The 14504-nt window shown below is 32.2% G+C and overlaps 1 protein-coding gene across 1 annotated transcript; it reads right to left on the bottom strand.

Annotated features, from left to right (window-relative positions):
* Window positions 1-11243: 11243 nt before the first annotated feature.
* Window positions 11244-13951, bottom strand: LOC130988412 (pre-mRNA cleavage factor Im 25 kDa subunit 1). Its single transcript, XM_057912234.1, has 7 exons — window positions 13587-13951; window positions 13447-13492; window positions 12300-12393; window positions 12153-12226; window positions 11997-12083; window positions 11807-11917; window positions 11244-11567 (listed from the first exon to the last, which is right to left on the bottom strand). Exons 1-7 carry the CDS (start codon window positions 13757-13759, stop codon window positions 11496-11498), a joined length of 657 nt encoding a protein of 218 aa, XP_057768217.1. The 5' UTR covers window positions 13760-13951; the 3' UTR covers window positions 11244-11495.
* Window positions 13952-14504: the final 553 nt, after the last annotated feature.

Below are 14504 nucleotides of genomic sequence, written 5' to 3'. Positions count from 1 at the left end.
ACGTTAAGCTCTCATCCCTTGTTGAAGTCTCCGGAGATTTCAAATGCTGGGAGACATCTCTCGGCAGCTGAATTTCACTCTGTTCTTCAGAATGCTGGTATTCTCTCTTTATTGGTTTGTGTACTTTGAGCTTTCATTTATTGTTGACATTATACTGCTCTTGTTGCCAAGTCTTCTACTATTGAATTTCTTGTTATTTTCCCAGGTGAATGTCAAGAGTTAAGTAGTGGCTCCAACAAGGAACTGATACTGTTAGATGCAAGAAACTTGTACGAGACGAGAATAGGCAAGTTTCATGCTCCAGATATCAAAACATTGGATCCAGCGATCAGGCAGTATAGTGACTTGCCCTCATGGATTGATGACAATTCCGAGCAATTGTGGGGGAATAATATCCTTATGTGAGTACTTGTGCTGTACCAGTAATGTACTAGATTCTAGCTCTTTTGATTCCAGTTGAGCAGATGTCAGTTGTGGTTTCTACTTTTAAGCTTCTTTGACATTGTTGCCTGCTTTACCTTCCAGTGTATCTCTACATACACTGTATCCTTGTCTTTTCTAACTAACTGCATGGTGCATGTCCATCTTGCTGTTGCTGAGTAGATGGTTTTGCAGCTATCAGTAAGGGTGCGGTCACTTGGGTTGTAAATTTATCACAAGAAAATGAGGGATAAAAAACATTCTCCCTTTAAATTCTTCCTTTCCTTTCCCTCATTTTCTATAAAAAGAATTTCACCCTTTCTTATCCTCAGTATGATTAACTTCTCATTGATGGTACTTGGCTAATATATTTTATGATCTTTTACCACCATATTAATCTCTATGGTTTGGAATATCAGGAGTATCATTCATTGTTGTCTTCTAGTTAGCCTTTTGTACGACTCCCTGATCTCCTTGTGTGTATCCTCGTAATTGCACTGAACTGCTGTGAATCTGTGATTATGGGGTATTTCAATTTTTTGCTACGTCATGATCCTCGATTATATTGGCAAACTCATTTTTGAGGATCTCGATTGTTTGTTTATTGGCATTTAAAGGTACTGTACTGGAGGAATTAGATGTGAGATGGCATCAGCCTATATCAGATCTAAAGGTGCTGGTTTTGAAAATGTTTTTCAGGTGAGCTCCTCTGAGTAGGAAATGCAGCTACTTATATTTGCTCTATGTCGGGAGAAGTACCAGAAACAGCATATGATAATCAGAGTCTCGAGATTGATCAAGCCTCGTCTCTTCTATCTTCGAGTGAAGGTAAGGTTAAAGGTTTTATTCTTGACATCCTTTAGCTGGTATATACTCTATCCTGTTCAAAAAAAATCTCACTTTACATGTTTACAAATTACTTTAATGGAGATAAATGGGAAATTAAGAAAAGAAAAAAAAGTTTGGTAGAAATTGTATAACTACACTTGTTTGCCAAAAAAAGAAAGAAAGCAAGACTTCTTTGAGACTACTTGTTTTAAATAGTAGGGAGTACTGAATAAGACATATCTAGGGTTGCTTCTTATTTTTTTGCTAACTCCTGTCCTGTATGCAATCTGGTTAGCTGAGCTATGTGTCTGTACGCAGTTAGGATATACCCATCTCTGATCTCTTTGCCTTTCTGCTTTCTGTAACATTTGCTGCATATACTCTAGTTTTTGCTTGATGTTCTCTGTTAATTCTAAGGAGCTTATTAAGAAGTATTTTGGCTGAACTGTTCACTAGACCCTTAGTTTTTTTCAGTTTTATGAAGCCCCTGAACTTTTACATTTTGTTTTAGCAACATAAACTTTAAAATTCAGGGCAAGAAACTGATTTTGCCTTGGTTTTGCTGTTGCAATTTTGGATCTTGTAAAGGAAATCTAATTGTTGTTGCTGCTTGAAGTTGCAGGGAACGGGGAGTCATGAATGACACTTTGAAAGAAATGTTTTCTTGCCTTTACCGTCTAATGTGATTCATGATGTAGTGTGAAACAAAAGTCAACATATTGTTTGTTATCTTTTTCTTGTCCAGTTTTCTTTTATTTCACATATTTTATTTGGATTATTTTTCTATTGGCAGGTTGAGCTTGTGTGTCGGGTTCTCTCCTAAGTTAGTTGCTGCAAATTCATCATAGCAGGTCAACTAGTTCATGAGGACTTAGTGCTAGAACACATAATATGATAGATTTTTGTTTTAGCTATAAGATAGTTGGTACTTTCAATTTTGAATCGAAATATGCAATGATCATATGTACTTGATACTTGGTTCATTTGGATGGTAATGTATGAATATTTTGGATGATATATAATATTGTTATTGGTGATTTTATCATTTTGTTGTTTTAAAGTTATTTATTTATTTCTTGAGATAAATAACATAAAAATTTAGAAAAAATATTAAATATGCAAGTTGTAGTTGAAATACATAACAGTATAAAAAGTACAAAAAAATCGTTATGTATTTCTATCAAAGATAACGGTAAAAACCGTTATAAAAAGTAAAAAAAACTGTTAACTATGATAGAAAAAAAACAAAAAAAATACAAAACATAACGGAAAAATCCTCATACATAACGGTAATAAATCGTTATGTATAAGCATTATAGATAACGGTTTCATACCGTTATGTATAGAAAAAAAATTGTTAACTATGATAGGAAAAAAAACAAAAAAATACAAAACATAACGGAAAAATCCTCATACATAACGGTATAAACCGTTATGTATAATCATTATAGATAACGGTTTCATACCGTTATGTATAGAAAAAAAACTGTTAACTATGATAGGAAAAAAAACAAAAAAAATACAAAACATAACGGAAAAATCCTCATACATAACGGTATAAACCGTTATGTATAATCATTATAGATAACGGTTTTATACCGTTATGTATGAGCGTCTCGTACCGTTATCTATTCTCACATACATAACGGTTTTTAAACCGTTGTCTATGATACGTATCATAGATAACACCACTATACACAACAGTTTTTTTGCTCATAGATAACGGATAAAATCCGTTATCAATGAGCGTTTTTCTAGTAGTGTAGGGAGCTATTCTTAGGAGCTATTGGGAGTTAGTAGATTTTTTTGAGACCTAACGGAGATAGAGAATTTACTAATCTACGAACGTTGCTGCTCTAGCGAGAGTGATTGATTAATTAAGTGATCTCTCATCATAACTGGATTAAACTGGTACATAGGATTAATAGATTTATTGTGTAGATTTAGTTAATGAATTTGCTACCCTAGGATCAGTTGTCTTTAATATTTGATTTTTCTACGTGCTTTTATTTATTGCTATTTGCGTTTTAGTTTAAGTAAATCAACCTCTACTTTCGTTTGCCTGTCTACTGTGAGTGTCTGTTTAGGAGATAGCTAGAGTTGTTTCGATTTTTCAGTCCCTGAGGATACGATACTCGATTACTTGTTGCTTGCTACAATTACCTGAGTTAGTTGCAGTCATTTTTGTTGCTAAGAAATTAGTGATCAATAACTTCACAAAAATTCCTTCATAACTTCTGCAGCCTTCAATCAATTCCTTCATTCATTTCTGCATTCACAAAAGGATTCCTTCTTCAAAATGTCTCCTTCTACTTCACATAACTTCAGTTCCTTGAATTTGAAGTTGATGCACCATCATCTCAACCTTATATGTGCATCCTGCATGCACTCCCAAATCTTTCATTAGTGTATCACTAATTGACAATGCTCCATTGCCAATTAGGTAGGATATGCACTCCCTAACAAGTTTACTTGGAACTTCAAGATTCAAGGGAAGCATATCCTGCCTAATTAAAGCATCCTTCCCTAATACGACCAATCGTTCGTCACCACTTGAACTAATTACCTCACCACTTGCTCTTTATTTATTTGCAACTGCCTAAATACGACTAATCGTTCGTCGGCAACAGCTCCACTTTTGCACCGCAGCATTGATCTTGCCTCTAGCTGGTTTTTCACTTTAGCTTTCTTTAAGAAGAAATTGGATGATGACAGCCCTCTCAAAGGAAGAAAGATCCTTCATTCTAGCCATCTTGGAGCTTTTTTTGATTTGTAGGAGTTGCGTAGATTCTGAAAAATTGATTCTGCCATATTTATGAAGGGAGTAGCTTTTGAACGAGTGAAAAAATGTGGGAACTTTGAAAATTTTAGATTTCATAAGGGAAGCAGATTTCATTTTCATTTTCGGGCGCCATTTTTATTTTTTTGTTATGTGTCAGCCTTCAATTTCATATTTCAATTCATGTGTTATTTGAATAAGTGTATTAGGCAGCTTTAGGTTTCATTTCGAATTTTAGTGATTACTTAATTTAATTACAGATTATTAAAAATAAAATTAATAAAAAAATTAAGTCTTTTTTATATTAATAAAATAGAAATAATTAGTTCTTCGTTAATCACAAATTAAATCATGTGGACCACACTCCTTATTCATCTAATTTGCATCTTCTTAATCTCCATGCCGAAAAGTAATGAGATTTGAATAGCGGAACAGAGGGAGTATAAGATAGTTATGTATTTTTTTTTCTTGTTTGGATAATATTTTGGGATGTACTATTTTTAACATTAAAGTATCTTTTACATTTAAGTTCATAAGATTATTTTTTCGTACTCTCAACTTAAAAATCCTGGATCCGCCACTGTTCAGGAGTAATATTTCTCCAATCTCACCATTTCAATGAGATAAAAATCAAGTAAAACGAGCTTATATGAGTATATATAATTAAGGGTCTTGGACTATCCTAAAATTTCAATCTATCAAAATAAACAAAAGGGATTAGTATTACTATTTTTATCTATATCAAGTGTAATTCCTCAAAGTAAACGCCCCCTTAGGATACATTGTGTGTAAATACACGATCAATATCCAAATTTTGAATAGTATTTTTTGTTAATTAATACGTATACATGACGTTTGAATTTTTTGAAATTCGATATGCATTAAAATTCTGATAATATTTTATTCTAGTGGACATCAAAACTTTATTATATGGATGCCGAAATTTTATCTCCTTATTTTTTTATTTTATTTTTTGTCATAGCTAGCTCATATAAAAGTTATCACACAATAAAATTTTGATGTTCACGTAAGATCAAATGTTTTCGGAATTTAATTTGGGTCGAATTCAAAAGGTTAAAATTTTTAGGGTTAATTGAGTGAAAAAATAATACTCCCTCTTTCTCCTGAAATTATGCATTAATTATTTTATTTTTGATATGTCCTCCAAAGATAGTTCTTCCTATTTTTAGACATTAATAATTGAAATGATTTTGCCTTATAATTTATATTTATTTACTCATAATCTATTTAATAATATCATTAATATGAGAATTTTTCTCAATTATTAATACATTCACTTGTTTTTTTATTTATTAAAACTCGTACAAAAAATTATTTGTATATAAAGAGATAGAGAAAAATATTAATTAAAAATTAAAATTTAAATACACTTCCTAGTTTTACCACGACTTAACCATTTCTTTTATAATTCAATCGTAGTAATGTAGTATCATTTTATGTATATTTGAAGTGGAATTTGCATACATTAAAAATGTCATTTGTAATATATCATTTATTTTTATACAAAATATAATTTGATTTTATAAAAAATACCATTCGCATACATTAAAAGTATCATTTTTTGTTATTAACGGTATCATTTGTGTATATGTATTAAAAGTGTCATTTGTAATATACCATTTATTTCTCTATACAAAATATCATTGGATTTTTATGAAAAATATCATTTGCGAACGTATCAATTGCATACATTAAGACTATCATTTTCTGTTATTAAAGTGTCATTTGTAATATATAATTTGTGAATTATAATGTTTCGGCTGATTCAAAAGTATCATTTGCATACATTATCATTTTAAATTATTAAAAGTGTCATTTTTAATATGCCATATTTTATAAAAAAATTATCATTTGTTTTCACAAAACATCATCTTTTATGAATTACATTTGTATAAATTAAAAGTATCATTTTATGTTATCAAAAATGTTATTTGTAATGGCACTTGCAAAATATCATTTGTCAAACCCATTTGAAATTATTGTTTGCATTAGGGGTGGGAATTTCGGGATCGGGTAATCGGGTACCCGATACTCGACCCGAAAAAATCGGGTATCGAGTACCCTATACCCGAAAAATTAGGGGTCGGGGTCGGGTTCGGGTATTTAGGGTGTTAAAAAATCGGGTATCGGGTATACCCGATCGGGTATCGGGTATACCCGAAATACCCGATTTTTTAATTAAATGTATTTAAATTATTTAATTAAATTTTAATTCCTTAATTTCAATTTCAATTTAATTAAATTTTAATTTCTTAATTTCAATTTCAATTTCAATTTCAATTGGGCATGAAATTAGTGGTTACATTTTCGAATTTTTTTTAAAAAAATCGGGTATTTTCGGGTATTAGGGTACCCTAATACCCGATTAAGGAAAACCGGGTACCCTAATACCCGAAATACCCGATTTTACATAGTTTGACCTGAAACATGTAATTTTGACCGGGTAATTAGGGTACCCGAATACCCGACTCGGGTACCCGAGTCGGGTATTAGGGTACCCGATTTTTTTTCGGGTTCGGGATCGGGTATCGATTTTCCGTCTTAATCGGGACCGGGTACCTGATTTTTTCAGGTAGGGTACCCGATCCCGACCCGATTCCCAGCCCTAGTTTGCATACATTAAAAGTGTCATTTGTGTGCATTAAAAATGTTATTTATAATATATATCATTTACGTTATATAAAATATCATTTTGATTTTATAAAAAATAGTCATTTACAAAGTACCTTTTAGAGAAAAATTTATACTTTATTATATTTGTCATTATGTAGACATGTAGTAGTATCCGCAGATGTTCTTCTCTTAGTATCTTGATCAGTATCTTCGAATGTTCTAAGTTACAGTTGAAACATTCAGAGCCTTCATACTTGCGAATTTTACAAATAACTTTGGAGTTATCTTATGCTATTTTTATGGATGCATATGGCCACGAATTTACAGTTTATTGAAGCATTATTGGAGAACAATTACAGATAGATCAAGATCATCCAAGCAAAGTCCTCATCGAGCTATAACTCATGTTTCCATCTACGACTAGAAAATAATTAACTTGGGCTACAAGAGAAGATTGAAGACTTGATATCTATATAAGGAGACCATATTTCGTTCAAGACGACTAGAATTTTCGTTCATAACAGCTCTCGCAATATAGTCGAGAATTCATTTTCCTGCTAAGTGTCCTTCAAACTTGTTACAGTCTGTAGTACATTCATTGATACATTACTTTTATTTATCCTAGCAGAAGAATATTTGTGAGTTATATACTTGAGCGTATATTCTAAAAGAGTTATATACTATTCTTTATTGTTGGTTCTTGTTTCTCAAGGGATTAGGTGCGCCTAGGAAGTTAGTCGTTGTCTAGCTTTCAGTTATTCACCGTTGATGAAATTTTGGGAAGATGTAGAGGCTAAGTAAGAGGGTGTTTTATTGTGTAAGTCATTTGTACATCTTTACTTCATATAGTGATAATTTCTCCTGGTGAAGCCCTCCAGACGTGGGTTGTTTAACTGAATAGGATTATCATTCTATCTGTTCCATCTTTTGAACTCACATTCGCTGTTACAATACATCTCACCACATATTTTATGTAAAATTTTTGTCTTGCAAGTACACTGATTGAGACATGAAGGGTAATTTAGGTATTTTGGGCATAGGATCAATTTTTCATAAGAAGTGGGCATTTTTAATTATACACTTAACAAAGTGGGCAATTTTGCCTATTTACACAAAAAAGAATGTTGACAGAAAGGTAACGGACGTGAGAAGGATAGACGATTTTTTTTAATAAATGGTACAATAAAGGGTTACATGCAATTAACGTTTCATTGGATTTGTTTTTGCGGAGGACGGGTCAATCTTAAGGTTGTATTTGGTATTTAATCCTAGTTTTTATAAAAATACTTAATATTTAAATCAAATTCTTACAAGATATGGTGTGAAATTTAATTAAATAATAAATAATGACATATTATGTAATGACATATAATGACATGACACAAAATGTAGTAAATAACATGGTGACATCTAGTGAGCCACGCCATAATTTCGGAGATCGGCCAAAAAATAGAAGCATGACATTTTTTATACAAATCTGATAATTAGGATTTTTTGTAAGCATTTCTTATAGTTCGGGACATCTTTGATAAAACATATATAATTTGAAGTTGAATTACCCTAATCCAAAATAACTTGCTATTTTTATATCTTTATCTATATAGCTATAATTTCATATTATTATGTACTCCCTCCGTCCCCAAAATAAGTTCCTCTTTGGGGACAGCACGAGTTTTAAGGAAAATGGTAAAGTGTATTGATAGTGGAGAAAAATATGTTATAATTAGTATTGGGAGTGGTGAAAAGGTGAAAAAGTGGTATAATTAGTATTGAGAGTGGTGAAAAAGTGAAAAGTAAAAATAAATAAAGTATTATTAGTGGTGGGGTAGTTGTCCAAAAATAGAAAGAAAGAAAGAGGAACTTATTTGGGGACATCCCAAAATGGAAAAAGATGAACTTATTTCAGGGACGGAGGGAGTATATTTTTTGCTATAATAGATTATTGACACTATACTTCACCTCATTTGAACGGTAATATTTTTTTGAAAACCGTAGATGTTTTCATATTTACATAAAATGTTGAAGATTTGAATTATTCTAATCGTAAATCCCACATCATATATTAGCGTGAGATTTGAAGTATTTTAACTTAAATCCCACCTCATTAGCGTAAGAATTGAAGTACTCTAATTGTAAATCCCACACATCACTAGGGTGATGTATATATATGTCGTATGTACCATTTTGGTGTAATAAAATACTCTAATTTGGATAGGTTATGCAATTTTGTGTCGTGTTACTCTGTTTCTGTTACCAATATGAATTATTATATTATTATATTTCCATCTACGCTACTAGTAGTTCAACTGACTTTAACATGCATTATTACTTAATTTATTGCTTTCAAGCAAATGACACACGTATAGGATTTCAAAAATAAAAAATAAAAAATGACATATATTTGCATATCGACAGAAATTCAGTTCGTGTTTGACAATAAGTAGGGATGGCAATGGATCTTGGATCCAGTTCAGATCCGCGGATCCAGATCCTTTTTTTAGGATCTGGACCTTAGGAAAAATGGACCCAATGAATCTGAACCGGATCTGGGTTATTCCTATAATTTTCGGATCTGAATCTGGAGCAAAAAATCTGAGACCCAGATCCGGTCCATGAATCCATTTATGTATAAAAATATATATATAATGTTATTTATTTTTATCTAACTCTAATCTAATATCTATGACTAATCTATATATCTCTTTTCATAAATAATATATAATGCAATTAAAGATAATATTTTACTTTTATTTTAAATTTTAGTTTTCATTATTATTATTATTATTATTATTATTATTATTATTATTATTATTATTTGTATTGATAACATTAATTTTCTTTTTTCTATGTAAAATAGAGGACACATTGTTCCACTGTTATTTAGTACTTGATTATTATATTCTTATTGTTATTAAACTTTGATAATATTTTTATAGAATATGGTTAATTCATTTATTTTGAATAATTGTTGAAAATCTAGACAATATAATTTTATTTGGGATTAATTTAAGATTTATAAATTTATTTTAAAAGACAAAAAATATGGATCCGGATCTGGATCCGAGACCCTGTGGATCTTATGGATCTGAACCTGGATCTCATTTTTTTTGGATCCAATGGATCTAGACCGGATTTGGGCCTAAGTCAAAAAATCCGAATCTGGATCTGGATCAAGCAAGATCCGGTTCAAATCCGGCCCATTGCCATCCCTAACAATAAGAAAAAGATAAACTTTTCAATTTGAGCCGGCATGAACTTTTCTTTGAAGCGAAGATCATGAGCTATATATATTTCAAAAATTATCCTTGTTTAATCAAATAAAGGACTTTTATTAACAATTCCCTTTCAAATAAAATCTTGTTTTTCCTTGAAAATGATTTCGTCCTGGATCGGTGTTGAAAGTAGAAAGAAGATGAGAAGAAGAGAGAATGACATAAAGAGCGTAAAGAGAATAAATTAATCAGCAGGAGCGTATTATTGTGAGGACTAAATGCCTCTATTTATAAAAAATACGAAGGTAGGGTTAGGGTTTAAGGTTAGATCATTAAATAGGAAAATGTATATATTTTTACAACGCTCGGATTATTTTTGAGGCATAACAATTTAATATTGCCAATTGTTCTTTTATGTGAGCTGACGCTTTAAAAATGAAAGTCAAATGCACGTGCCTCAAGGAGTTTCGCAGAATACAGATGACTTAATTCGAGAAACTAAAATTAGTCATAAAAATTGATATTCAAGCATTTCATATTTTAGACGCAAGTAAATGACAGAAAGGAAGCTACTTAGATAGGACTGAGTTTGACGAATGCCACATTTGTCTCTAAATATGCTCATAATTTTCTCGACTCCCTACCTATCCAAGCACCAACAAATGGATAAACACGAAATGAATGCACATATAAATTGTTTTTTTTTAATTATTTATTTGAAGTATTTATTCGTAGGTTTCATATTTTAGTCATGCATCTGTACAGAGAAATTATCCTTAAATCCTTTGGTCTAAATCTACGATTTTGAAAAGTTTTAAAGAACAGCAAAAGAGAGTTTTCTTTTTCTCCCTCAATAGGAACCTTAAAATATGAGTTGAGCCCTCTAAAATGTAGTGCTATTATTTTCAAGGAAATAACCAGATAAATGTAACTCGAAATCACAAAACATGATTATTTGAAGGAAGATATCAGCGTGTTTGATTTGGAAATATGATTATACTAAAATGATGTAGACTAAAAAAATACACAAAACAGAGTCTTGTAATCGTGTGTTGTATTATTCATATTTGAACAAAATATATAAAGAAACGATAAAATACACGAGAATATTTTGATGCCCCAGTGGGCCATTGCTTTTTTCTCGGGCCACAAATTTTAAAGCTCGGCCCACCATTGCCTATAAATATAACACAATGCCCAAAACGTTTTAGTTTAATTAAAATTTGCAGGAGAAATATTTTTACATTTCTATAAAATTAATACCAAATTTAAATTGAAATTTTAACCTTTTCACATAGTATAGTATAGATTATTAGCAGTGGACTTCCATATTTATATGGCAACTACGCATAATGTTGGACGAGTGAATATGCCAGTAAGACTGCAGGTGTAAATCATGATAATCATGTAACTGGTGTATAATTCAAAGAGAGCTACATCGAATTATACACAACTAACCCCAAAAAACACTATGATAAAAAACTGTGACTATATCCAAATCGTCACTAACTATACGTACAACAGTACAAGTGCACTCCCAATTAAATTCACATTAAACACATTTTTTTGTCAACAAAACACCAAATCCACAAACCTTATATTGCCCCTTTCAACTCACAATCTTAAGGTTCTATGAAGTTGAAGGAATATTTGGATAGCAACTGCGGAACTCCAGAGATTATCGGACCATAAGTCTGCAAATAAAGTCCAGTTACACACCTCGAGCAAGACCAGAAAAATGAAAGCAACCAATTTGCAGATCGTGCCTCGGATTATAACATGTTATTACAAGAATGCTACCTTGTCACAGTAGGGTTATTTCATTTTATTTTCTTAGTCATTTGATAAGTTCTCTCTTTCATCAAGGACTTAGTGCCAATGTAAATAGAGGTGAAGAATTATTGTCATGAAAACTCAACTAAAGCATACGTACCTCATCGTTCTCATGAAGTTGGCACAACGGGATAGCAAGAAGTCTGAAGTTCTTAGGTACGATAAACCTTCTGCTTGGTGGCAACTTCACAAGATAGAGTTTAGTGCACTCCTGAAATGGCAAACAATGTAGAGTCAACAACTTCTTGCAGCTGTGTGAATGTAAAAGAGTAATATGAGACGAGAATTACTTTAGGCCTCTTTATGTTTGGTGGCAAATACGGATAAAGTAGGGACTCAAAGTCAGGTCTCCACCACATACCAAGGCATTCTCCAACCTGGATATTAAGCAACAGGCAAGTTGAAAAATCTATTCACATTATTGCGTTAAAAAACCACATATATACCTCCCATTCAGGACCACGGCCATCTTCACCAGCAGATAGCTTGCTTGAGAGCTTGCGTTTTAAGCAGTCAGTATCTGAAGCATATGACACAAAACTTTTAAGACTTGCATAAAATATCTGATCAATTTTGAATTCTACTTGCATTACCTGATTCACCTCGTCGTACACGACCACCAGGAAGTCTGTAGATGGAGTTCTGCACTTGCAGCAACAAGAGATGGGGGTGTTTGAAAAGTTCTACCTGCAGCAGTTAGTTTTAGCTCACATATATAATCACAACAAAACCTCAAAAGTTGCACAGTCCATTCTTAACCAAAAGGTATGATACGGCGCCAGAAACTCCTATAATCATGATCCAGAAACTTAAGTCATCATGAATTTGAAGGATGCTGATATTTATGGTCAAATAATTGAAATAAGCAAATATTCTTTTGGTCCTCTCTACATCGCAATTACCATATAATATCTATACAAGGATAATGATCTCCCCATCCACCTACAAGATTGGATAGTATATGAACACGAAGTATTTGGATAACCAAACTAAATACACGTAAAAATGCTTGATTTTGAAAACCAACACACCCGCCCACCCTGAAGATGAATTATGCTGGATTGCAAGCGTCAATCAGGCCAGAGTTGAGCAGAGGGGGAAACTAAATGCCCCAAAAGAATCCATAAGTCTCATATCCCAATTCGGAACAACATCTGCTAATAGCAAGCTATATTCAATGCCTCAACTACACACATATACAAAACCTTCAGAGTCAACAGAATTGATAGCATTTTCTTAATGTTTCTGATATGTTCAGATAAAAGGATTAGGTATTTAACAGTCAAATTTCAAATACCAAACTAAAAGGATTTAGTTTGTTGGATGTGATAGATAAGATTGATAGGATTGGAAGGATGATTAAATAATCCACCCAACTTTGAAGTGATAAATAATCATTCATTTGGATGATTAGATGCGAGCCGAGTTATCAATCATGGGCCATATCATGCAAACCAAACACTCGATAAAAGTAAATTATTTTATCAATCATGTATTATCACTCAACAAACGCCTCCTTAAGTATTAAAAAAAATGGGGTAAAGAATCCAGTAAATAACTATTAGCAAGTAGGTCATCACATCCTACCAATTTTGTCATCACAAACTTGGAATTCAGAAATAATCATGTCATTATTCCATTGCACAACTCTATCATCATTCTAGAAAATCTAGTAGAACATATCTAACCAAAATATAATCGAAAAAAAGAAAAGAAAAAAAAAGAGATGAAAAGACTAACCACAATCACCGCAGCCACACAGCTCCTCATTCCATAGGCATCATAGCTGAAACCCCAAACCACAAAGAACACATTAAACAGAATCCAAAAATAAGAGAAAACCATAAACAGAAAAGGTTGTGCAGAAATTTGAGACATACTTAGCTTTGAGGCGAAGAAGGCGATCGGCGAGGGTCTCGGTGTTGAGAGAAACAGAATCTTTGGAGCCGAAATAGTAACAGCTGAGAGGGTAAATATCCAAGGCGGTGGAGCTGCTGGGATTCATACTCTCACTCTCGTCGCCTTTTTCTTCAACTATTGAGTGATCGCCCATTTATATTAGTGAAAATTCAGACGAGCTTAAGAAGAAAAAGGACCAACTGCTATATATGCCTATGCTAATGGATGGAATATATAAAGAAAAGAGGGGAGAGAGAGAGACCGACGTGTTTGTGTGTGAGAGAGAGAGAATCCAGTAAACTAAAGGAGTGGGAACATTATTCAAACCTTGCTTTTTCCTCATACCGACTTACATTTTAGCACGTGTCGCCTTCTATTTATCACTTCATTATTTTTATATATATATATAACGTTACATGCTTACTTCACCTTCTTTTTCTTACTTATTACTCCAGGTTTTATCAGTTTATGTCCGACCATACAATAAAACATATGCCAACCAATTTCGTATATGAGCTCTTAATAAGTTTATTTTGTCTAATACGACGAGGCGTAATATACTCCCCTCGTCCTATTACAAGTGACTCAAAAAATTTTGACACAAAAATTAAGAAAAATGTGTAAATTAATTAAAAGTGGTAGTATGATTTATACTTTTTTAAATTTTAAATTTTTCTATTTATGAAAACAGGCCACTTATAGTAGAACGACTCAAAATGAAATACAAACCATTTTTAGTGGGACATATGAAGTATATAATAATCCTAATAGATGTACGTAATGGAGAGTTTTGGGTTATGATAATATAAATGACACATATACAGGCATTGTGAAATATACTCCGTAAAGACATTATAGGGCTAGACCCTTCACTTAGAACTTTGATAGGGCTAGGCTCT

This window comes from Salvia miltiorrhiza, chromosome 6, assembly GCF_028751815.1.
Source record: "Salvia miltiorrhiza cultivar Shanhuang (shh) chromosome 6, IMPLAD_Smil_shh, whole genome shotgun sequence".
Lineage (NCBI taxonomy): Eukaryota > Viridiplantae > Streptophyta > Magnoliopsida > Lamiales > Lamiaceae > Salvia > Salvia miltiorrhiza.
Note: the sequence above shows the minus strand (reverse complement) of the source record. Positions and strands in the feature narration are given on the sequence as shown.